This window comes from Microcaecilia unicolor, chromosome 5 (genome assembly GCF_901765095.1).
Source record: "Microcaecilia unicolor chromosome 5, aMicUni1.1, whole genome shotgun sequence".
NCBI lineage: Eukaryota > Metazoa > Chordata > Amphibia > Gymnophiona > Siphonopidae > Microcaecilia > Microcaecilia unicolor.
Genome location: NC_044035.1, coordinates 256,860,600 through 256,885,803, shown reverse-complemented (window position 1 = coordinate 256,885,803; position 25,204 = coordinate 256,860,600). Strand labels below are relative to the sequence as shown.

The 25,204-nt window shown below is 41.0% G+C and overlaps 1 protein-coding gene across 2 annotated transcripts in view; it reads left to right on the top strand.

The window, feature by feature from the left end:
* Positions 1-25,204, top strand: part of MAN1A2 (mannosidase alpha class 1A member 2) — a 488,967-nt gene that overhangs the window by 308,211 nt on the left and 155,552 nt on the right. The window contains exons 4-5 of one of the 2 annotated variants that reach the window (XM_030204024.1): positions 3,503-3,621; positions 21,583-21,663. In XM_030204024.1, the coding sequence (XP_030059884.1) occupies positions 3,503-3,621; positions 21,583-21,663 (200 nt within the window). The remainder of the gene's footprint in view (positions 1-3,502; positions 3,622-21,582; positions 21,664-25,204) is intronic. The other variant, XM_030204025.1, reaches the window with a different exon arrangement.

Here is a 25,204-nt window from a genome sequence, read left to right as displayed (position 1 = left end):
TTTGAAGGAATTCATGTAAGGCAGTGTACAGCAAGGAGAAGTCAAACAAGCAATAGACAATTACAGCACTAAAAATATTCAGATAAGAGTACACAGTATGGCATAGTTTATGATCATTTTAATTGGCAGTGATTTCCCCAAACTATGATACAGTAAATAAAATATTCTGTAGGTATTGAGTTCTTGTGGACCTGGAAGGTTCACAAAGGATACAACTACTGTTTGTCATTGGATTTAATTCCAGAGTTACTTTAGTGGGCATTAACTGTTGTAACAAGGAGAAAGGGATTCTGTTCCTTTTTAATCTCTAGGCTTAGGGCATGGGTAGGGGTAGTTATTCCACAGTGGGCTCCATGAGTTCCCAAGTGGATATAAATCAAGTGTTGCATATTTTCACTCTTGTGATTTATCCCTCTTTCCACAAAGTAACCCAGTAATTCAGGGGCAATGCAAAAAGCCATACGGTAGAGTCATGTGCTGATGGCCAAGTATATGGCTTCTACTTGTTGGGCAGACTGGATGGACCGTGCAGGTCTTTTTCTGCTGTCATCTACTATGTTATGTTACTAAAAGATTAACAAGAAAGTATTCTGTGATGATGTTGTAAGGTAAACATACACAAATTCAACACATGCATGAATTATGTGCTAATGAGGGAAAACCTGCTTGGCACAGTGACACAAACGTTCTAAGGTACACTGCGAGCATGTTTGTGCAGAAACAAAAGTGCCAGCACATAGCTGTGTTTGAACTAAAATGTTCTGTACATAAATATTAGTCCTTCAAACATTTCTTTCACTTAACATTTCAAACATTTCTTTCACTTAACATTTTCGCAAGGCTAATATTTATGCTCAGAACGTCATTCCAGTTCATGCACAGATGTGTGCTGGCACTTTGGTTTGTTTTTTTTTTGTTTGAGCACACGCATAGTGCTGCCACCTCCCGTTCTATCTTTTAAAGTTGCAGGCACTGGGTTAGTTGCAGGAAAATAGAAAAAACAAACCTTTTAAATCCCAAAAACTGGCATTAAATTCTGTCAACCCAGCCTTCTATACTGTCCCAGGCCTGGCAAAAGGTTTTTCACAGTGTATGCATGTTAAAAACCCCTGTTTACTTCTGTGCATTGCAGAGGAATACTTAATGACCTCATCACCATTCCTTTTAATATAGTGTGTGCCCATGTCGACCATATGAGTTAACTGCATTGGTGAACCCCTTTCTGCATCATATGGCCAGTAATATGCATGCAGAATACTTATTAACTATGCATTCCTGCTTCTGCATCAGCCCCTCAGTGTCTCTGATAGTTCTCTGAACTGGTCAGAAATTTATGCGCATTCTTTTAGAAATGGCAGAGGAACCCTTCACCTCTTGCCGAGAAGTACTTCACTACAGGAGGACATCACATATAGGAAAAATGTATTCAGAAGATGGCAGGAGGATAAAGAGCTTAGAAATATTGGGTTTGTTAAACTATATCGATGTACCTAAAAACTTAGTTGCAGTACTTATATACAGACTACTGCAGTAGCTTCAAACAAGCATGTGACAACCCAGTTTCTTGTGCCCCTGTAGCAAGAAAACAAAATTTCAAATGTAGACAGCTGACAAGCCTAAGGTTTAATGAGGTGGTTATGGAGTCCATCTTGAAAAAAGCAAAGTACACAAAAGAACATTGTAACACTTCACCAAGAAAAAATGTATAAACACTGGATCTCATTGGTGCAAAGGTGTTTCAGGGTGCAATGCTCAGTTCATGGATTGCAACTCACCTGTTTCATGTAATGCAATATATGCGCAAGTGGCTTCTGAGACTAAAGCAATTTATTGACTCTTCCTCGAGGAAAAGGGCTGGTGCTATCGTCAAGTGAGCTAGCTGGTTGCCTAGAGTGCCAAACTCGGGGGGGGGGGGGGGGGGGGGGGGTGGCTTCCAACCTTTCCTGAACCTGTGGTGGTAGCAATGGCAGCAAAAACAGAAAAAAAAGCACAGCATGGGGTCTGCATCCCTGAGTGCTGCACTCTGACAGTCCAGCCATGTCCTGCTCCCATGGAAACAGGAAGCCTGCATCAGAGAAGGTGGGGCATAGCTAGGCATTCAGGGTGCACATGGGTTTGAAGGCCCTACTCTGGCTTCTTTTTTGTTTTATGGCCATTTTCACTGTTGCAGCGCCCAAGTAGATGTGGCATTAAGGCCATGGGTGAGAAGAGGTTCGAGGAGATACAAGAATGAAGGTTTGCCTGGGGCACCTAATATTCTTGCACAAGCCTGCTCAGGAAGACCAGGAAATATTCCTGGATCACCTATTCAACTCTGAAGCATGCGGGAAGAGTCTCATTAGGTTTTCCTACCAGGCTTTTAATGCCTCAGCACACACATCCTCAGTAGCCATTGGAGCATGAAGGCTGGCATGACTCAGGGCATCGTGTTTGTGATGACATCCTAGACAGATTAGCAGCTACAGCCCTAAACAGCAGAAGTATGATTGCACTGAAGGTTCAGAAAGCATGGGGATGCCAACGCTGGTGAATTTTGGCTATCCTTGGGACAGCTATGAGAAGAGGGGTGAAAGTTCAAATGAAAGACCTGGGAAAAAGAGGAGCTGGTGTTAGGTTGCATTAGAAACCTAATTCACACATCTACCAAAAGGATGAACTTATACTGGGCAGACCATATGGACCACTTTAGTCTTTGTCTTTTCTCATTTACTATTTTACTGTGGGGGTAATTTTAAAGGATATCCATGGGTAAACAGTAGTGGATGACTGAATTTCGGTTTCAGTTACGGTGCTGGAACTGTCCTAAAATCCTTTTTCTGCCCAGTTTTGGTTAGGCTACAGCCATGGTTTCTGTTTTGGTCTTGGCCAAAACTGACTGTGCATATTCAGTGAAAGCTGAAAATTTGTGCTTTGTCTTGTTTAACTCCCTCTCTCCCCCTGCCAACTGAACGCACGTCCATTTTTGGCAAAAAGTTTTAAAAAGGCATTTTTTACAGTTGCGATGAAAAATGATTCTGTGCGTGTGCAAAATATGCGTCTACACTACCGCAGGCCATTTTTCAGCACACCTTTGTAAAAGAGCCCTTAAGGTATTTATCTATGCTTGATTTATTAATTGATTTCAGCATTCCATTTTCTCATTTCATGTAGTAAAAGGAGACCAATAGAAATTAGAATACCAGGTTGCTATTCACATTTTTAAAAAATTCAGATTTCCACAACCTATTCAGAGTTATCTGCTACTGGGGCTGTTTATAATTGATCAGTACTTTGCTTGTGTTATGGTAATGAGAGATATTTATTCTGTAAGCACGTCTGCTAGTGTTTGTCCAAGAGTTGTGTTTATTTAGCAGATGTGGATATTTGAAAGAACTTCATTAAATACAAATCTTGTTCTGTTATATGATCTTTTCTCTTTCATTGTTTTTCGTTTGCCTGTCAGAGAATACATGGTTGCTCTAAAGAATCCTCTTTTTCTTTTTTAAAATTTCTTCAATAATAGGGAATGCGCAGATGGGTGCCACTGTAGTAGATGCATTGGATACACTCTACATTATGGGTCTTGTAGAGGAGTTCAGGGAAGGACAGGAATGGATTGAGAATCACCTTGATTTCAGTGTGGTGAGTATTACCCAAACTCCTATAATTTATTGTCTTCTAGGATTCCATTCAGAAAACCATTGCATGTTTCTCTAATTAAATTGCCAATTCATCTCTTATTGCAAGCAGATCTTTGCTGAATCCTTTGGATGGAATTGATTTAGATATAATCAATCATATTTGTTTATTTAATTACCACTTTGTTTTTACCTTTCAGCAGGGATAGAGAGTTGGTACAGCAACTCTGACTCCTCTATTTTTCTAGTGTCCAACTATGACTCCAGCTCAGACTCCAACTACTACTGAGATTAGGCTTTAAGGGGTCCTTTTACCAAGCCCCAGTAAAAAGGGCCCTGCGGTAGTGACGAGGGCTGTTTTTGCCGCATGCCATGGCCGTTTTAAAAAGACATGGCCATGTGTTACAATTATTCTTACCATGTGGCCATGCAGGGGAGAGAACTTACCACTACCCATTGAGATGGTGGTAAGGGCTCTCGTGGTAACCCAGTGGTAACCTCTGCCCAATACCATCAGGTTAGCGCCACACCAGAAATTACGGAATTTTCTGTAGTGCCAGAAGTAGCACACGCTTGAGGTGGAACTACCGCCAGCAGCCACGTTGGGCAGGTGGTAGTTCCAGGTTGCCACTCGGCAACACTTTAGTAAAAGGGCCCATAAATGTTTTTGTTCTGGATATAAAGTACTGGTAAATATGTTATATTATAAGTACGTTAGATCCAGGACAATGATATATATATATATATATTGGTTTGTAGAAGAATGAAAAAGATGATTTTTATATTCAAACTATAATCCCTTTGCTTTTTCTGATAATTTTCTGTCAATATTTTGAGCAGGTGATGCACAGCATGTGCTTCATAAGTCATTTTCACTTTGTGATACTTTTGGCTGTCAGCTTAGAATTGTAGTTTAACATTTCCATTTGGAAGCACTGGATGCTTCTGCTGGATCCATTAAAAGTTTCCCAAAGGCACAATGTTGGGAGGAGAGAGATAAACCCCTTTAACTGAACAATCAGTGCCAGCACACTTTAATGCTTCTCTACACTTTGCACAGTATCCCTCAATATATGCTGCAAATGAGTTTCGAGGTTTCATCTTTTATAGTATTAAGAGGAAAAAGTTACTTGGCCCGAAGATAGATCTTTCCTTCCAAATGGAAAGCAATTATATTGGCAAACTAAACACTGTATTCACTGTCAAAAGCTTTCTTTTTAGAATGCACTGCAGAAACAGGTTTGCCTCAGCTGTACATTTCAGCAGTGCAAATATAGAAAGCATTCTGGATATCCTTGTATCCACATAATACCTGAACTGTCCCAATTTGATTTCAGTAATCAAGCATCATGCCTGGAAGATAATGGCCACGATGCATTTTTCTTTATTGTGCTTTTTTTAGCACAATACGGCAATAGTACCTATCATAAAAAAATTTAAATTGTGCTTTTACAAAGTGGGTCTTATTATAGTAAAAAAAAAAATGCATCTTCAAAAATGACTTGACTTAAAAGACTGTTCATTACGTATCTGTCTAGTGGACAAGAAATAAAACGTGCTATGCCTAGTGGATTCATAATGGGCTTGCTTAAGGTGGGGAAGTACCAATTGGTTGGAATCTAAAGAGCAAAGGGAATGGGTGGGCATATATGGGATCGTTTTAGAAGCCAGGTAAGAAGAAAACCCTTGGTAATATGTCTTGCAGGTAAGTATTAAAATTCTAAATAAGATACCGTTGTTGTTCCTAGCGTGGAGCCACATTTTGCCGTAATGGCGTCTTCAGGAGAACATACTTTTAACTGTTCATATTTGAAACCACTGTTCGGCCGTCGCAGGGGGTGAATCACTCTCCCACACTCCTACCACTGATTTTCCTCTTCTCCTATGCCTTCCCATGCCAACAGCTCCTTCAGGTATTCCCCCCATTTTATCAAAATCAGTACGTCTGAAATCCAGTATTTTGAGTTTTATGCACTCCACCTTTGCCCTTATATCAAACCATATCGTGTGATGATCACTATTACATAGGTGGGCACCCACCTGGATATTGGAAACACTTCCTCCATTCGTGAGCACTAGATCCAGCATTGACCCCTCCATCGTGGGTTCCGTCACCATTTATCTGAGCAAAGCACTTAGACAGGTGTCCACGATCTCCCTACTTCTTTCCGATTCTGCAGGCGGGACGTTCCAATCCACATCAGACAAGTTGAAATCTCCCAACAGTAGCACCTCCCCTTTCATACCAATCTTTTGAATATCTTCTATTAGATCCTTCTCTAGCTTCTCCGTTTGTGCTGGAGGTCTGTAGATAAGTCCACTCCACTCTTTCCAGGATGATCCATAAAGCTTCTTTTTTTCTCCAGTTTCCCGCATTTCAGCCGCTCTGATATTGTCTTTCAGATACAGTGCCACTCCTCCACCTCTTCGGCCCTCTGTCCTTCCTAAAAAGATTATAACCTGGTATAGTCACATCCCATTCATGGGACTCATTGAACCACATCTCTGTAATAGCAACAATATCCAGGTTGTCTTAAAACATCAGAGCTTTCAAGTCTTGAACCTTTTTACTTAGACTATGAACATTTGTGCTCATTGCTTTCCATGTGCTTAGTGAGTTCAGGTGGTTTTCTAAATTTAGATGACCTTTACCTCTGCTATCATGTTTATTCTGGGGGTGACTTTCTGAATTCCCTTGTTTCCTTTTGTCACCCCCACCCTCTAGTTTAAATGTCTAGAAATATACCCTCTGAATTTGTCCCCAAGGATCCTTTTTCCTGTCACAGAAAGATGTAGCCCATCATTACAGTACAGCCTGTTATTTTTCCACGTATTACTTCATACTCCTATGTATCTAAAACCTTCTTCTTTACACCAAGGCTCAAGCCACTTATTGAATTCCACTGTTTTGCTTAGTCTTTCCTCTCCTTTCCCCCATGTAGAAATTACTTCAGAAAAAGCCACAGTCCGAATCAAAGATTTCAGTCCCTTCCCAAGCTTCTGGAACGCTCTCTGTACTGTAAACTTGCTATTGTTGACCAGGTCATTTGTCCCCAGGTGAATTACAACATAGTTGCTGACAGACTGTAAGTTGTCCCTAGGATTCTTAGGAATTCAGGTAAGAACAATTTCCCCCCAGGATGCTTGAAAAAGACCACTTGCTAAACTTTCATTAAACCATTCTGTAAGTTTATCAAGTAAAGATGGAGATATAGCTTTCATAACACAAGTAAGACAGGAGTCTAAACTGCAGTGAGATTTTACACACTGAGGGCCCCTTTTATGAATCTGTGGCAAAAGGGGGCCCCGCGCTGGCATCAGCTTGTATTTTTGATGCATGCCAAGACCCCCTCTTATTGCAGTGGGTAAAAGGCAGGTCTTTGTTTTTTTCAGGAAATGGCCATGTGGCAAGTGAAGCACTTGCTGTGCTGCCATTTCAGGGGGAAGCACTTACCGTGATCCATTGAGGTGGCAGTAAGGGCTCCCACGTTAACCCGGTGGTAACTTGGCAGCGCACGGCACTGTCGGATACACACCGGTGCTACAAAAATTAAAATATTTTTGTAGCGCTGGATATGATGCATGCTGGGGGTGGAAAATAAGACCAGGCTGCTGCAGTAACACAGTGGTACTTCCCTTTTAGCAAGGACCCATGAGCAATGATTTTGTGTCACATAATTTCATAGGATTAAAAGTATTCCACAAACGATCTTCAGGAATCTAAACAGACCCACCACATTTGCCTCAAATCTACTAATACTTTCCATATTAGCCTCAAACCTAGTAGTACTTTTCAACTGTAACTGAGACCTTATATTTGCAACCTTATTCCTAAAAAACAGCTAAATCGTTCGCAAATGGCATATGATTTTGTTCTGACATCAAATCATCAATACATGTCAGATTATCAACTAAATTGAATACCTAGTTCACATTGATAGTGTTGCAGGAATTACCACTAGTATTAGCAGAATCTGTGGTACTTCAGGAGTCAAACAGCACACACCAGAATGAGGGAGAAATCTTCTTTATTTGCCAGCAAACAAAGTAGGACATCAGCATTAAGTCTCTTCTTCTCTTTCTCAGCTCTCTGTGTCTTTGTGGCTTCTGTCTGTCCTCTTCAGTTCTCTTCTCTCCTTCTCAGCTCCTTCTTCTGTCTGTTCCAACGTAAGCTGCCTCTGCTCCCAGTTATATACAGTTCTAAACCCCCTCCTAGCCCCCCTTACTTTCCAGATGGTAAAGAATAGATTAATTACCCTGTCTGAACCAATCATCTCTATACATATATTTCCAAAATATCAGTTACATAGGTTTGATATTTCCTAAACTGACCTATGACCTGGGGCCCCTCACACTAGACAATATGGCACCAGAACTCTTGCATTTTATTATTATTCACATAATCAGTTTCCCAATCAACTTCATACTAACTTAGGTTCATTTAGGGGCTAAGGGGCCAGTCTTGCTTAATGGCATACAGTCCTACATTTTGCTATAATCCATCAAGGAAGTAAGTTGACTTTTTCTGACCTCTTTCACCTATTAGCTTCATACATTGAACTAGCTAGGACTGTGGATAATTCAAACCAGATGATGACCTTTTCAACTGCAGTCTTACTTGTAAAGTAACACTGAGTTGAACAGATATTCTACACAGAAACAAAACTTATTAATTACACAGAATAAAACATATTCTAAAATAAGCAGAAATCAGATTCCTTATAAGACATAGTCTAAATATTTATAATGGTATCTATAATATCTAGAATATCTATATCTAACCTGTTTCCTTCTAATCATTTTAAAACTAATCCTTTTAAAACTACAGTATGTCTGCAACATGCCTTGTTCATAATGGCACCCATATGTGGTAAACTAATACCTATGACCTAACATTTAACTCAAAAAGGGGCAAAGAGTGTTTAATTTCTCACTGACCTTTCTAACCTTTCAGTCTAGCAGAGGCTAACTTCTGAGTAAATTAAATCCAGCTGGCATTCCTTCACTTTACTTTACAGGACTGAAGAGTTAAAACAGAATTAACAATTTCTTTGCCCATGGCTGCCTCAATAGTAGATTAATTCACCAATTTAGAATAAAATTATTTTCTCTTTTTAGTTAGGGTAGATTTACATAACAATACCATCAATCTCCAGTATTACCTAGCATCAGGAGAATGGAACTTTCTCCGACTTCTTTCTGTCTTTCTACATTCTTGCTTCATAACCAATAATTCAGAATCAAACCACTTTTCAGATTTCTTAAAAACTTTAGGGCTCTGTTTACTAAGCCGTGCTATAGACGCACTAGCATTTTTAGTGCGTGCTAAACGTTAGACACACCCATAGGAACATATGTGTGTGTCTATCGTTTAGCGCACCTTAGTAAACAGGGCCCTTATTTTTAACTTTGATAGGTGCTATTTCATCCAATATAGTATGAGCATAGGTGTACCATTTCAAAAAAATCTCTTATATTGAACCTGAATTGCACAAATTGCTCAATTTTTACCAAAACAAAGTTGGATCAATTCTTCCTCTTTTTTTCACCAAACCTTATTCTTAACATTTTTAGAACCATTATCCTGCTATAAAATAGTAAAATCCAGTAAAAATGATCAGTCCAAGAGTCCTGTCTACTTACTTTAAAATTAATGCCTATGTTTACTAAGGTGCACTATAGGTGTGTTAGGAGTTTTAACACGTGTTAATGGTTTACGCATGTTAAATGTTAATGCGCCCATAAAAATGTATAGGCACGTTAGCGTTTAATGCGCCTTAACTTTAAAGGCGCATTAAACGCTAACGCAACTTAGTAAACATACCCACAAGATTGTAAACAGAAACACTAGAGTTTGTTTGATAATTCAAGAATATCTTAACAAGTAGCCCTTATTATGTGAACATTGAATATTATGTCATCTAAAATCTAAAGACTCCAAGAATTCCAAGAAATAATTTGAATTATTATCCTGTCTGTCCTCAAGATGTAAATTAATATCCACCACTAATAAAGTACTTTGATGATATACAGTATATTTAGTAAATTCTTGTAAGGGATCTTTCAAACTCACCCATTTACCTGGGGGGAGGGGGGCAATAGACAAGAATACATCCAAGTGTACCTAGAAACACTGAGTCACTAATAGAACAGCTCAAAATTTCTGAAGATGGCGTAGAGATCTTGTCCAACAAAGTAACTGACAAAAAACTCATATAGAAAAAGTAACCCACCCCCTTGTTTCCCATATCTAGGAACATGCAACAGTGTATACCCAAGAGAACAGCAGTCTCAGTCTAGGATCGTCCGAAAGTGAAAACCACATCTCTTAGGAGGGGAGAAGTAGTAGAATGCTGTCTGTACTGCTTGCTGGCATTCTCACTGTTTCCCCTGCCTCATCCCCACTGCCTGTGACACTCCTTTCCCTCCACCTTGCTTACAAGGGTGATAGTTCCTTACATCAGTGGTTGCAGAGAGTAGCTAGTGTGTAAGCTTTTTTTTTTTTTTTCTACTTCAGCGTGCAAAATTTCTGCTGTCTGTCCTTGTCATTGCCAAAAACCTTCCGACTTCATCTCCAGTGTATTCGCTATTGGGATGACAAGGCTAGGGATAGTCCTTATTGCCCCTCCCCTCCCTTGGCATCCTCGAAGGACTTCCGAACTTTTCTGAACTGATTATTTGTCCAAGCCTGATGCTCCAGAGGGCTTTTAATACTAGCCAAGTGCAGGCAGTGTGTTGCATTTTTAAAGTCACTTTTTCTTCTTCACAGACAGAGCTGCCCATCTAGTTAGCCTATTCTGCAGCCTGTTGTAGCTCCGCCAAGCTGACACAGCCAGAAACCCTGAAAGAATTTTTTTAAACACCTTTTTTACCTTCAAAGACATATCTGTCTATCCAGAACTCACTGTCTCTCAATAAGAGGCTGCTACTTGCAGCACCAGCAAATCACTTTTTGTCTCCTTCACAGTCATAACTGTCTGATTCACAGTACTTATGCTGTTTGGATGTTTTGATTTTTTTTTCATTTTTTTCAGTCATTTGCACATCAGCAAAATCATCTTCCCTTTCTTGAGTGCCTCAGAGAAAATGGTGCTCTCGCTCTCCCTGGGGCCCGTGCAGAAAGCTAGCACAAGTCTAACCGCATGCTTCCTGCAGGATTTATTTGCATGTTCCAGCCTGAGCAGTGCTGGAAGGCAGTTGGCACTGGTATTAACATGTCTGGTACAGATAGCTGCAAACTTTGTTTAAATGTATAAAAATGAATGGTAATGAAGCCATTAAGTATCCCGCTGCAATGCAGAGATGGTGCTGCTGCAATGCTGGGAAGAAAACCACAATCTACAATGGAAGAAACTTTTCACTAGGTTTGGGGCAGCATAGAAATTGTGAAAAGTACCTGCAGAAGACTGTGCATGTCTTATACACCAATCTTACACACAATTTTTCTTTTTTTCAAACAGTTTATCCAAGTGCTTTTTTTTTTTAGCAGTTTTTTTTCCTGGGTTTTTTCCAGTAAAGTTTCACTGTGGTGTACAGTTCTTCATTTGTGCACATATTAGCATGATGGATAAATTTTTATATAATATGAAGAACTAAGTTTAATGCCATCAGAATGTGCAGGGTGGAAACCATGACTATTATAGGTGCAGATAAAATCTTATCAAACTTTTCATATGGCTACCCACCATAACTGTGCATGTGCAAGAAGACAGCATTTTTTTTTCATTGCACACACAATGGAGGAGATTCTATATATGGCGCCTAAAAAAATCAGCGTTGAAATCAGTGCCAACTATGTATTCTATAATTGGCACCTAGATTTTGGCGCCGATTATAGAATACGCTTAGTTGATATTTCAGCACCTAAATCTGCATGCATACATTTACACCAAGTAAAACATGATGTAAATCCCGGTGCATAGATTTAGGTGCACTGGGCCATATTCTAAAACTAGGTGCCTAAATTTCGAAAACACCCATGAAATGCCCGTTTCCCCACCCATAACCACACCCCTCTTTGCCTTCGTGCATTAGAAGTTCGGTGCACATCATTACAGAATACGCTTAGCAACTTGTACACTTAAATTCTAATCAGTGCTAATTAGTGCTCATTATTGCTTGCTAAGTGCTGATAGCGCTCATTAGCTTAAGCCAAGTTATGTGCGGTGTTATAGAATCTGCGCTGATTATGGCGCCTACGTCTAAGTGCACTATATAGAATCCGGGGGAATATAGCTTCCATTACCACACGGAACAAATGTGCATGCATTCAGTCACCTCCTCTATGTAACAGCAGCATAATGAGACCATTCCTAAAAGTTTACATATGATTTCATTATAGCATCATGGTGGTATTTTTTTTCTCATTTATTTTTGCTGTAGAGAACCATCCACACACAGCTCATCCTCATGTCTTTTCTGCATGGGCCTTCTTGTGTAATGTGTTATTTATGTCACCCATGGAATTTTAGATAAGGGTGGTAGGGATATGCTTGTATAGCTGCTTTTCAAAACGTTTTTAACTCCCCTCTCCCCCTCCCAGAAAGGCACCACTATGCCTGGGTCCTATGTTCTGTGCCTTGCTGTCAAAATTGAATGACATGAATAGGATATGACAAATCCTACCTTCCTGTACATTTGATTCATTTACAGGTGTATGAACAAAGAAAGATGTCATACATCATGGTTTGCCATTCATACGAAAATGAATGCTCATCCCTAGCTAACACACTCTCAAGTGTAAAATTTATTGCTACTTTTAAGGAATCCTGTGCAGGCACAAAAAAGTCAGATTTCATTGGTTTAAACCAATAATCTACATGAAAGAATACAATTTAAATCTATGAACTAAAATCAACAGGAAAGCAAACAAACTCCATTAAAATGCTTGGGGGAAAAGCCAGGTCTTAGCATTTTAATTATTCGCCTTTCCAGATCTTAAAAATTGATGGGAACATTGGGCACTAATGGGTTAACAAAAAGCAAGTTATAAGTTCAGGTACAATTCATGAGCTCCTTTAAAGGTTAAGTATACTGATCTGTTTTAACACATTAACATGCTTTATTTCACTTTAGTGTGCATTATTGCTATTTAACTTGCATTATTAACACAGGTCCCATTATTGTAAATGGGGCCTAATTACTAACTGGCAATGACATAATGGCATTTATATATGTTAATAAATCTAGTCCTAAGCTTATACATGAGGCAATGGAGGATAAAGTGACTTGCCTAAATATCACAAAAAGCATCAGTGGAAGGAGCAGAATTTGAACCATGGCTTTCCGTGGTTCTCAATCTACTGTTTTAGTCAGTAGGTTACTCCTTAAAATGAGGAATTATCTCTTCTTATCCAGGACAGTTTTGTTATGAAAACAAAAATGACAAAGAGGCTTATGACCCCCACTAACCAATTTTTTGATACATGAGTTTTCAAGAACAACAAACTTTACATGGCTAGCCCTCTGGAAGTTTTCATCTTTACAATAACTCATACAGTTGGGATATAACATTAGCAGTAAGGATAGGAATAACTGGGTAGTCTAGATGGACTGGTTAGTCTTTTATTTTTGTTTTTCAAGAATTCTCTAGAAATAAAAAGATAGCAGTGTACTGAAATCATTAAACAAATGAGAGAACAGAGAGAACAGTATGCTTTTTCATCAGTATCATCAGTCTAACGTAAAAAGAAGTAAGGAGGCAAAGAAATCCAAGACCCTAATCTGCAAAGCAATAAAACTACGTGAAAAAATAAGGAAAGAGGGCAGCTAGATGGAGTGTCTAATCTTTACAAAACTATAAGTCACTCTCTAAACGATCAACATAAAAGGCAGCACAAGTCATCATTTATCAGAAAGGAAAAAATGGGAGCTGAGAAGATCCTAGAATATATAATTCACATTATTACACTTTACTAAGCATTTTCAGGAAAATTTAAGAAAAAAACAAAAACAGCACCAAGCTATTAATACAGTGGGCCTCATGGCTAAGAATAATTTACTTCTCTGTGTAGCCTTAAACATCAGGAAAAATATAAAATTTCTTATTAAGAAGGAAATCAACCCTATCTCAAAAGTACAGACATAAAATCCAATCATGATGAGGATCCAGTACATAAGTAACAAAGTTTCAGGGTTTGCTATTTTATCATTAGAAGACTGAAATAAAGCTGTTGACTCCAAACTGTTCTGGGGGACTCCTGAGATACCTCTAGTTGATCACTACCAGTATCAACTGATTTTTTTCTTAACTGGGACAAAATAATATACCCTTGATAGGGGAGGAATTTATTGTGGTACCTTCATAATCTCAATAAGATACCTTTTAAACATACTTTCTGGGAAAACCAAGGGTGGGCAAGAAACATTCACCAGGCAGAAATTCTGCCTTCTTAGAAACTACCGTAAGACGTCACAGCCACATTTTTGAAGCTGGAGCCAGCATAGGCAGGAACAAGTAGGGATAGCTGCTGCCCGTTCTATGCTGGTCCAGCAGGGTTTATAAAAGTATGCCCAGGAGAGGATGCCTAGAGGGGATGGGTTTGGGGTCTTCAGGGAGGGTGGTGGATTCTATTCATTGGGGTAGGGGGTTCTTTTGCGGGGCTCTTCAGAGAGGGAATGCTTTTGGAGGGGTCTTCATTGGGGGGGGCTTGCTGCTGTCTGCTGTTCCCGATATCCATTGTTCTGCGGATGTACATATATGATACAGTATAATAAATATAAACATTTAACAGCACTGCAAAACATCATACAACAGCAAATGTTAGATATCAGGTAGAATATGAAGTGAACATAACAGGCAACATGGAAGAACATGTTTATAAGTATAAATATGATATTCATGAGTGTCAACACAATACACATGAATCTTAATGGGGTTGAAACTCAGCCCACAACAGTCAGCATTATTTTTTCCACTGCCAGCTTTATCCCTGAATATTCAATGCCAGGCCATGTCTGGACACCGGCATTGAATATTTAGGCATCTGGATTGCCTAATACATAGGCAGTCAAATACAGTATTTCAACACTTAGCTGCATAAGATGAACCGCATAAAGATAGGCCTGTGTTTTATGCGGTTATCTTATGTGGTTAAGCACTGAATATCAGGGCCCGATATTCAGACGGCGGCAATTAGTGTTTTGCTGGCTACCTCCGGCGTTAAAACCAGAAATTCAATGCTGGGCCACATCTGGGCTCCGGGGCGTATTGGGGGAGTAAAGCATGCCAGGGGAAAGGCAAGGGTGGCTTTGATCCTCCATCATTTTATATGTTGTCGTGCTAATGGCGGTGGTGGAGATGAAAACGGTAATGGAATTCAAATATGCGTGGGATAAACACAAAGGAATCCTGTTTGGAAGGAATGGTTCCATGGAATGTTAGCGGAGATTGGGTGGCGATGCCGGTAATTAGGGAAACAAAACGGGAGCTGGGCAGACTTCTACGGTCTACGCCCTGATCGTGACAATAGATAGGGATGGGCTGGAATGTAAATTTTAAGGGGCTTCGACATTAGCTTCAGAACTTAGTACAAGAACAGTACTGGGCAGACTTCTACGGTCTGTGCCCTGAGAAAGGCAAGGACAAATCAAACTCGGGTATACATATAAAGTAACACATACCATGTAAAATGAGTTTATCTTGTTGGGCAGACTGGATGGACCGTACAGGTCTTTATCTGCCATCATTTACTATGTTACTATTAGAGCATTCAAATAATATAGATATGATGCTAACACTGTGTCAAATGTACAGACTTTTGTTCTGATGAAAAGTATGCCAAAAAAGTGCAAATGCTTACAAATTGGATTAAGGATAAAGCAACACCATCAGGAAATTATTTTGGGTCTCACAAAATGGCCGTGTTTTTTACCTACCTATCTTATGCATATAATTGTTTATCTGTTTTAATTTAAATATTTATTTGGAGTTAACTCACACCTTTTTCAGTAGTAGCTCAAGCTGAGTTACATTCAGGTACACTGGGCATTTCCCTGTCCCTGGAGGGCTCACAATCTAAGTTTGTACCTGAGGCAATGGAAGGTTAAGTGACTTACCCAAGATCACAAGGAGCAGCAGTGGGATTTGAACCGGCCTTCTCGATACCCTGTCCTCACTTGGATTCCAGGGCTCTGTCCTTTCCTGGTTCTATTCCTACCTCTCCCTCCGCACCTTTAGTGTTCACTCTGGTGGATCCTCTTCTACTTCTATCCCTCTGCCTGTCGGCGTACCTCAGGGTTCTGTTCTTGGTCCCCTCCTCTTTTCTATCTACACTTCTTCCCTTGGTTCATTAATCTCATCCCATGGCTTTTCCTACCATCTCTATGCTGATGACTCCCAAATCTACCTTTCTACCCCTGATATCTCACCTTGCATCCAAACCAAAGTTTCAGCGTGCTTGTCTGACATTGCTGCCTGGATGTCTCAACGCCACCTGAAATTAAATATGACCAAAACCGAGCTTCTCATTTCCCCCCCCCCCCCCCAAACCCACCTCCCCGCTCCCCCCGTTTTCTATTTCTGTTGATGGCTCTCTCATTCTCCCTGTCTCCTCAGCTCGAAACCTTGGGGTCATCTTTGACTCTTCTCTCTCCTTCTCTGCTCATATCCAGTAGATTGCCAAGACCTGTCGTTTCTTTCTTTACAACATCCGTAAAATCCGCCCCTTTTCTTTCCGAGCACTCTACCAAAACCCTCATCCACACCCTTGTCACCTCTCGTTTAGACTACTGCAATCTGCTTCTTGCTGGCCTCCCACTTAGTCACCTCTCCCCTCTCCAGTCGGTTCAAAACTCTGCTGCCCGTCTCGTCTTCCGCCAGGGTCACTTTACTCATACTACCCCTCTCCTCAAGACCCTTCACTGGCTCCCTATCCGTTCTCGCATCCTGTTCAAACTTCTTCTACTAACCTATAAATGTACTCACTCTGCTGCTCCCCAGTATCTCTCCACACTCGTCCTTCCCTACACCCCTTCCCGTGCACTCCGCTCCATGGATAAATCCTTCTTATCTGTTCCCTTCTTCACTACTGCCAACTCCAGACTTCGCGCCTTCTGTCTCGCTGCACCCTACGCCTGGAATAAACTTCCTGAGCCCCTACGTCTTGCCCCATCCTTGGCCACCTTTAAATCTAGACTGAAAGCCCACCTCTTTAACATTGCTTTTGACTCGTAACCACTCGCCTCCACCTACCCTCCTCTCTTCCTTCCCATTCACATTAATTGATTTGATTTGCTTACTTTATTTATTTATTTATTTATTTTGTCTATTAGATTGTAAGCTCTTTGAGCAGGGACTGTCTTTCTTCTATGTTTGTGCAGCGCTGCGTACACCTTGTAGCGCTATAGAAATGCTAAATAGTAGTAGTAGGCCTCCTCTGGATTTCAAGACCGATGCTCTAACCCACTAGGCCACTCCTCCACTGAAGAGTAGTTAGGACATGTTTTCCTGTTTGTCAGTAAATTGTTATATGCAACTGTGGTTAGTTTTGTGTATATTGCTAATGTCTAGGTACCTTATTTGTTGAAATTTAGGATGAGAAGCTTATTCTGTTGTGATCCAATAGGGAAACATCTTAAAAATATTTATTTATTGAAAATTGTGTATAGCCTGCCTAGTGATTAGAGCAGCACCTATACTGCAAAAATTTAGCTGTGGAAAATGCACAGCCTATGTGGTAAATGCAAAGAAGGGGTGCCCAGTATATGTCCTGCAGTTACCATGGCGGACACTTACCAAAGGGGCATAATGTTAAGTACATTAACAGATAGTGCAGGTGCCAGGTGCACTCACACTTCCTGCCAATGCATGTCATGTGATGCTAGCCTAAAGCTAACAAAAAAATAGATCAAGATTCGACCCTCACGTATGATACCCCTCCCTAACACAAGAACCCCCTTATTAAGTCCCTCCCCCAGAGTAAACCTCCCCCCATGTTGGTTACCCACACATTCCCTGGTAGTCTAGTGTACATGGCAGGAACAGTCCCCAGTTCAAAATATTGATTCTGACCCCTTGCAGTAGTCTTCTGGTCAGGGCTTTTTTTGACGGGGTACTTGGGGGGTACTGAGTACCGGCACCTTTTCCATTGTCTGTTAAATTTGACCCCTGGTCTCCAAGTTTTAATGAAAATCCTCAGGCTCTACACACCAATTCTGCCTTGTCATAGATTCTGTGAGTGGTTGCAGGGGGGCTGGCTATTGTGGGGAGGGTCCCTCAGTGATCACCCCACCCCTGAAGGGTGTCCTGGCATTTGAGTACCGGCACCTTTCTCGCTAGATAAAACACACTGCTTGTGGTACAGCACTAGGGATCAATCTGTCATATAGGACAGTTTGGCTTTACTGACAGTAATAGTACTGCAGTCTACTACTAGGGTCAGATCCACCATTATGAAGCCAAGACTCAGCCAGGAAGGTGTAAAGGGGGACCTCTTCTGCCTAATCTACTAGACTACCAGGGAATGTATAGGTAAGTGAGCAAGGGTGAATGTGGACTGGTTCATTGCCTAAAGGGCTTGGCAAGGGAGGGAGGGTCTTGCATCATGAGGTTGCAGGTCAGAAAGAATCATATGGGAGAATTATCCTGAGGTGATGGGGGATTGTGATCAGAGATGGCATTGAAGGGGTTGGGAGGTGATCATGGAGAAGTGACAAGGAGAGGGCTAGCCTTCCCAGGGGTTTGGCTACACTACTCAGCTATACTAATCAGCAGTCGTGAGAGCTAAAGAATGACATTGACCCACACACTAGATGTTACAGCTGGCCACTGCTCTGCTCTGCTCACGGCATGCCCACAACCCACCTCTAACCACATTAAACAGCTAACATTTTTTTTAACCTTGCTGGCTGGGAGCCATTAATGCAGGTCAACACTAACGTCTGCCATGCAGAAAATCCTCTGCTAGCTGCTTAATGCATCTTAGTAAAAAGGTCCCAAAATGACATACACTTGAGCATTTTTTTTAAATCTGTCTTTACAAAAGCAAATATATTTCCAAGCAATAGGTTCCCAGAAGATAAAGGTCTTTGTTGTCATTAACGTTATTAATATAGCTAAAGACCAGTGTAGGCATTCAGAGGCTTGGAGCTGAAGGAAAATCAGAGCCTCCAAAGCTCTTCCAAGTCAACAGTTGTTTCATCATATTTTGTAAATAAGGATTCTCTGTGCTTATTCAGTGCTGCTTTCAACACTTGAGATTGCTGAAGCTTTTCTGCATTCACTCTCTTCGCCTTCTGCTTTTTATGTTCTTAATATGTTTGCTATAATTTTCAAGCACTTCACTAACTCTTACAATGATAAGCTTACTTTATAGTAGTGTTTTTGGAAACTGAATACGCCAGTATGTAACCCAGCAACAGAGCCAGAAACCATGGCAACACATTTTTTAAAATGGTTCCTACCATCTCTGAACCCTGCTGCACAGTCATTTGCATTCATTAAATGAATTCCCACTTGCCTCATATTTGTACCTGAGCTTCTGTCTGTAAATTGAAGAACCAGTGTAATAACTTGTCAGCTGTACACTGTGTCTTGCATATGGGAAACACAGGATTCTCGCAGAGAATACATCCATGGATTGATGTTGAAGTATCAAACTTTATAATCTTTGGGCTAAGTTACACTGGTTATTCAGATTGCATTGCCAATGTTTGAGAAATCATTAACTCACTAATGAGGTTGAAGTGTTGCATGAATAAATATGGGGTCCTGATATTTCACTAGTTTGCTGGTATCTGAAACCAGACTAAAGCAATAGTAGTCACAGTGCAGAATACATGTAGATATTATTGCTTACCCTTTTCATGGAGACTCAAATCCAAGTTCTGTTGAACTGCAGATGCTCAATTTCTTGTAAAACAAATTTTGCTATGATTCCTAGATTATTCATAAATTGTGATAGATATTAGTACACTGACATATAAGATAACTGAGTGTATGTTTTTTCAAAACTACCCAAATTTTTTCTTTAGATAACTACATCAGTGCTATTTTCACTGATGGTTCTGTAGGACCATAAACAGATTGAGTTTTCAGGATATCCCAGATGAATATGCATGGAAGAGATTTGCATGTGTATGACTTCCATTGTATGCAAATCTCATGCATTTTCATTAGGGTTGTCTTGTATACTGGACCCATTTGTAGCCCTGAAGAATTGGAAGTGAATACCACTGATTTTGTTCTCTTTACAAAGAAAATTTATGACTCGAGGCAGACTGAAACTAGAGTATGGAAGTTTCTTTACTGTTTCATCACTTACAGTGGGGGAAATAAGTATTTGATCCCTTGCTGATTTTGTAAGTTTGCCCACTGACAAAGACATGAGCAGCCCATAATTGAAGGGTAGGTTATTGGTAACAGTGAGAGATAGCACATCACAAATTAAATCCGGAAAATCACATTGTGGAAAGTATATGAATTTATTTGCATTCTGCAGAGGGAAATAAGTATTTAATCCCTCTGGCAAACAAGACCTAATACTTGGTGGCAAAACCCTTGTTGGCAAGCACAGCGGTCAGACGTCTTCTGTAGTTGATGATGAGGTTTGCACACATGTCAGGAGGAATTTTGGTCCACTCCTCTTTGCAGATCATCTCTAAATCATTAAGAGTTCTGGGCTGTCGCTTGGCAACTCGCAGCTTCAGCTCCCTCCATAAGTTTTCAATGGGATTAAGGTCTGGTGACTGGCTAGGACACTCCATGACCCTAATGTGCTTCTTCCTGAGCCACTCCTTTGTTGCCTTGGCTGTATGTTTTGGGTCATTGTCGTGCTGGAAGACCTAGCCATGACCCATTTTTAAGGCCCTGGCGGAGGGAAGGAGGTTGTCACTCAGAATTGTACGGTACATGGCCCCATCCATTCTCCCATTGATGCGGTGAAGTAGTCCTGTGCCCTTAGCAGAGAAACACCCCCAAAACATAACATTTCCACCTCCATGCTTGACAGTGGGGACGGTGTTCTTTGGGTCATAGGCAGCATTTCTCTTCCTCCAAACACGGCGAGTTGAGTTCATGCCAAAGAGCTCAATTTTTGTCTCATCTGACCATAGCACCTTCTCCCAATCACTCTCGGCATCATCCAGGTGTTCACTGGCAACTTCAGACGGGCCGTCACATGTGCCTTCCGGAGCAGGGGGACCTTGCGGGCACTGCAGGATTGCAATCCGTTATGTCGTAATGTGTTACCAATGGTTTTCGTGGTGACAGTGGTCCCAGCTGCCTTGAGATCATTGACAAGTTCCCCCCTTGTAGTTGTAGGCTGATTTCTAACCTTCCTCATGATCAAGGATACCCCACGAGGTGAGATTTTGCATGGAGCCCCAGATCTTTGTCGATTGACAGTCATTTTGTACTTCTTCCATTTTCTTACTATGGCACCAACAGTTGTCTCCTTCTCGCCCAGCGTCTTACTGATGGTTTTGTAGCCCATTCCAGCCTTGTGCAGGTGTATGATCTTGTCCCTGACATCCTTAGACAGCTCCTTGCTCTTGGCCATTTTGTAGAGGTTAGAGTCTGACTGATTCACTGAGTCTGTGGACAGGTGTCTTTCATACAGGTGACCATTGCCGACAGCTGTCTGTCATGCAGGTAACGAGTTGATTTGGAGCATCTACCTGGTCTGTAGGGGCCAGATCTCTTACTGGTTGGTGGGGGATCAAATACTTATTTCCCTCTGCAGAATGCAAATAAATTCATATACTTTCCACAATGTGATTTTCCGGATTTAATTTGTGATGTGCTATCTCTCACTGTTACCAATAACCTACCCTTCAATTATGGGCTGCTCATGTCTTTGTCAGTGGGCAAACTTACAAAATCAGCAAGGGATCAAATACTTATTTCCCCCACTGTATATACCTGGTTCAAAGAAGTTTGCACTACACACATTATTTTTTTTAGCACTATTGTTGAAACCATTTTCATTTCATTTACTTGAAAGATGTTTTTCCTCTCTCTGAGCAGAATTCAGAAGTGTCTGTGTTTGAAGTGAACATCCGTTTTATCGGAGGCCTTCTTGCCGCTTATTATCTTTCAGGACAGGAGGTGAGTGCAGGAGAAAAGGTGCTTTGAAAATTAAAGCTTCAGTCCCAGAGACACATTCAACATTGTGAAAATGTTTGAAATTGTATTTTGTTTTTACCTGTTTGAGTTATTAATAACATCCAGCCACTACTTAGTAAGGATATGGAGATGTCAAATATTTGTTCTTCATTTCATATGCAAACCAGTGCTAAAAATGTAGTCTGTTCAATTGGTTCACATTTGTTTTCAGCAAACCTCTTTGGTTAGAAAATGAATGTAATTTTTGACATTAAGGGGTATATTCTATATATGGTGCAGAAAAAAGCGCTGTTCTATAAAGCACACTTAAAGTTAGGTGTGGTTCATAGAATAGCACTTTTGCCTGGGAATCATGCCTAACTTTAGGCACAGCCATTTGCACCAGCTGAAACATGGTACAAATGTATGCGCCTAAATGGGGCACACACCCCCCTTATTCTATAACAATGTGCGTAAATGCTAGGAATGCTCCTAATCCCCATGACCCTCCCATTTCCACCCCCACCCTTTTTTTTTTTTTTTACTGCATTTAAAATTTAGATGTGGATCCCATGACTATATTTATATGCACACATTCTAATTAAATCTAATTAATGCCAGTAATTGCTTGTTAAAATGCCCATTATTGGCATTAGCTCAATATTCAATTAAATTGGGGTAAGAGGGCAATTCTATGACAGGGCACATAGAATTAGGCATCCAGAGGGCACACAGTAGGCACCTGTTCTATAAAAGAATATAAGTGCCTACTTTCCTTTATAGATTACTTTAGCCATGAGCACTTACACCATTCATAGAGGCGTAATTGCTAGGACCTAAGCATGGCAGGTACCTGCATAACTTACAGTATTCTGTATGTTTCACACATCAGTGGGAGCCCCACTTATGTACTGCCCATGCTCCATCACTGTGTGTGCCATGACATTACATAAGTATTGCCACACTGGGACAGACCAAGGGTCCATCAAGCCCAGTATCCTATCCAACAGTGGCCAATCCAGGTCACAAATAGCTGGCAAGATCCTGAAAAAGTTCAATACATTTTATGTTGCTTATCCCAGAAGTAAACAGTGGATTTTCCCCAAGTCAATTTAGTAATGGTCTATGGACTTTTCCTTTGGGAAGCTGGCCAGACCTTTTTTAAACCCCGCTAGACTAACCACCTTTACCACATTCTCTGGCAAAGAATTCCAGAGTTTAATTACACATTGAGTGAAGAAAAAATTTCTCCGGTTCGTATTAAATTTACTACTTTGTAGCTTCATCGCATGCCCCCTAGTCCTAGTATTTTAGGAAAGAGTAAACAAACGATTAACGTCAACCTGTTCCATGCCACTCATTATTTTATAGACCTCTATCATATCTCCCCTCAACCATCTTTTCTCCAAGCTGAAGAGCCCTAGACGCTTCAGCCTTTCCTCATAGGGAAGTCGTCCCATCCCCTTTATCATTTTCATCGCCCGTCTCTGTACCTTTTCTAATTCCACTATATCTTTTTTGAGATGTGGTGACCCGAATTGAACACAATAGTTGAGATTCGGTCGCACCATGGACCGATACAAAGGCATTATAACGTCCTCACTTTTGTTTTCCATTCCTTTCCTAATAATACCTAACATTCTATTTGCTTTCTTAGCCGCCACAACACACTGAGCAGAGGGTTTCAACGTATCACCAACAACAGCACCGAGATCCCTTTCTTGGTTGGTGACTCCTAACATGGAACCTTGCATTGCGTAGCTATAGTTTGGGTTCTTCTTTCTCACGTGCATCACTTTGCACTTGCTCACATTGAACGTCATCTGCCATTTAGACGCCCAGTCTCTCAGTCTTATAAGGTCCTCTTGTAATTTTTCACAAGCCTCTCGCGATATAACAACTTTGAATAACTTTGTGTAGTCAGCAAATTTAATTACCTCACTAGTTACTCCCATGTCTAGATCATTTATAAATGTTAAAAAGCAGCAGTCCCAGCACAGACCCCTAGGGAACCCCACTTTCTACCCTTCTCCATTGAGAATACTGACCATTTAACCCTACTCTTTTAGCTCTAACAGCTTCCTTCACCTCACTTTTTAACCATGCCGGCTGTCATTTGGTCTTCCTCCCACCTTTTTTAATACATGGAATATATTTGGATGGTATTTTTGAACAGCATCCATGCCTGATGTAAATTTTTGACCCTCGCAGCTGCTTCTGTAAGTTTTTTTTTTTCTTCACCGTTCTCATTTTATCTTAGTCTCCTTTCTGAAAGTTAAATGCTAACATATTGGATTTCCTGTGTATACTTACTTCAAAGCTAATATCAAATCCAGTCATATTATGATCACTGTTATCAAGTGGCCACATCACCATTACCTCCCGCACCAGATCATGCGCGCCACTAAGGGTTAGGTCTAGAATTTTTCTTTCATCGGCTCCTGTACCAGCTGCTCCATAAAGCTGTCCTTGATTTCATCAAGGAATTTTACCTCCCTAGCGTGCCTCGATGTTACATTTACCCAGTCAATATCAGGGTAATTGAAATCACCCATTTGTTACATTTGTATCCTACATTTTCCAACCTATTTGTAGGCTCAATGTGTTGGCCAGTTTGTTTGCGTTCCTAATTTCCTTTAACATTTCTGCATCCATCTGTTCATCCTGGCCAGGCGGACGGTAGTACAATCTTATCACTATCCTTTTCCCCTTTACACATGGAATTTCAATCCATAGTGATTCCAAGATGTGTTTTGTTTCCTGCAGAATTTTCAATCTATTTGATTCAAGGTTCTCCTTAATATACATTCCATATCATCAAGCTGATCAATCCATAGACTGGTGGGTTGTGTCCATCTACCAGCAGGTGGAGATAGAGAGCAAACTTTTGCCTCCCTATATGTGGTCATGTGCTGCCGGAAACTCCTCAGTATGTTCTCTATCTCAGCAGGTGGTGGTCACACACAGCAGCAGCTCTGGCTAGGCCTCCAAGCCTAATTTTTAGGTTTTGTTGAGTGCCTGGGGTTGAGGGCTCTTTTGAGCAAGTGCAAACCTGGTGGTGCCAGGTCCCTCCTTTTCTCCCCCCTCCCGCTGGCTCCGTTTAAAAAAAAAAAAAAAAATTTTTAAACGTCCTTAAAGGCGTTTATTTCGACGTTTATTTAAACGTTCATTGCAGCTACTCACTGGGACACCAGTTCGTTACAGCTCGGAGTGGACAGCAGGTAATTTTTACCTTTTTATAGCGGGCAGGGGGTTCCCCGATTCTTCTCCTCGTGGCATATGGCGTCGGAGGGCGAGGGCGCAAAGGGTCGCTCCCCGGATCGCTTGAGAGCTTCTAGAGGGGATGCGGGGGTCTTACAGCCTGATTCGCCCTTGTTGGGTGACAGTTTCGTGACCGATGAATGTCCCGGTCCTTCCTCCGGCGTGGCGGTTTTTCCCGCCATAAACGCCCATCCCCCGCTCCTCGCCTCCGCCATCTTGGCCGGCCACGCGGCTCGGACGGCTTCTTCGTGGGCCGCCCTTGAGGTTGGAGACATTAATGCCA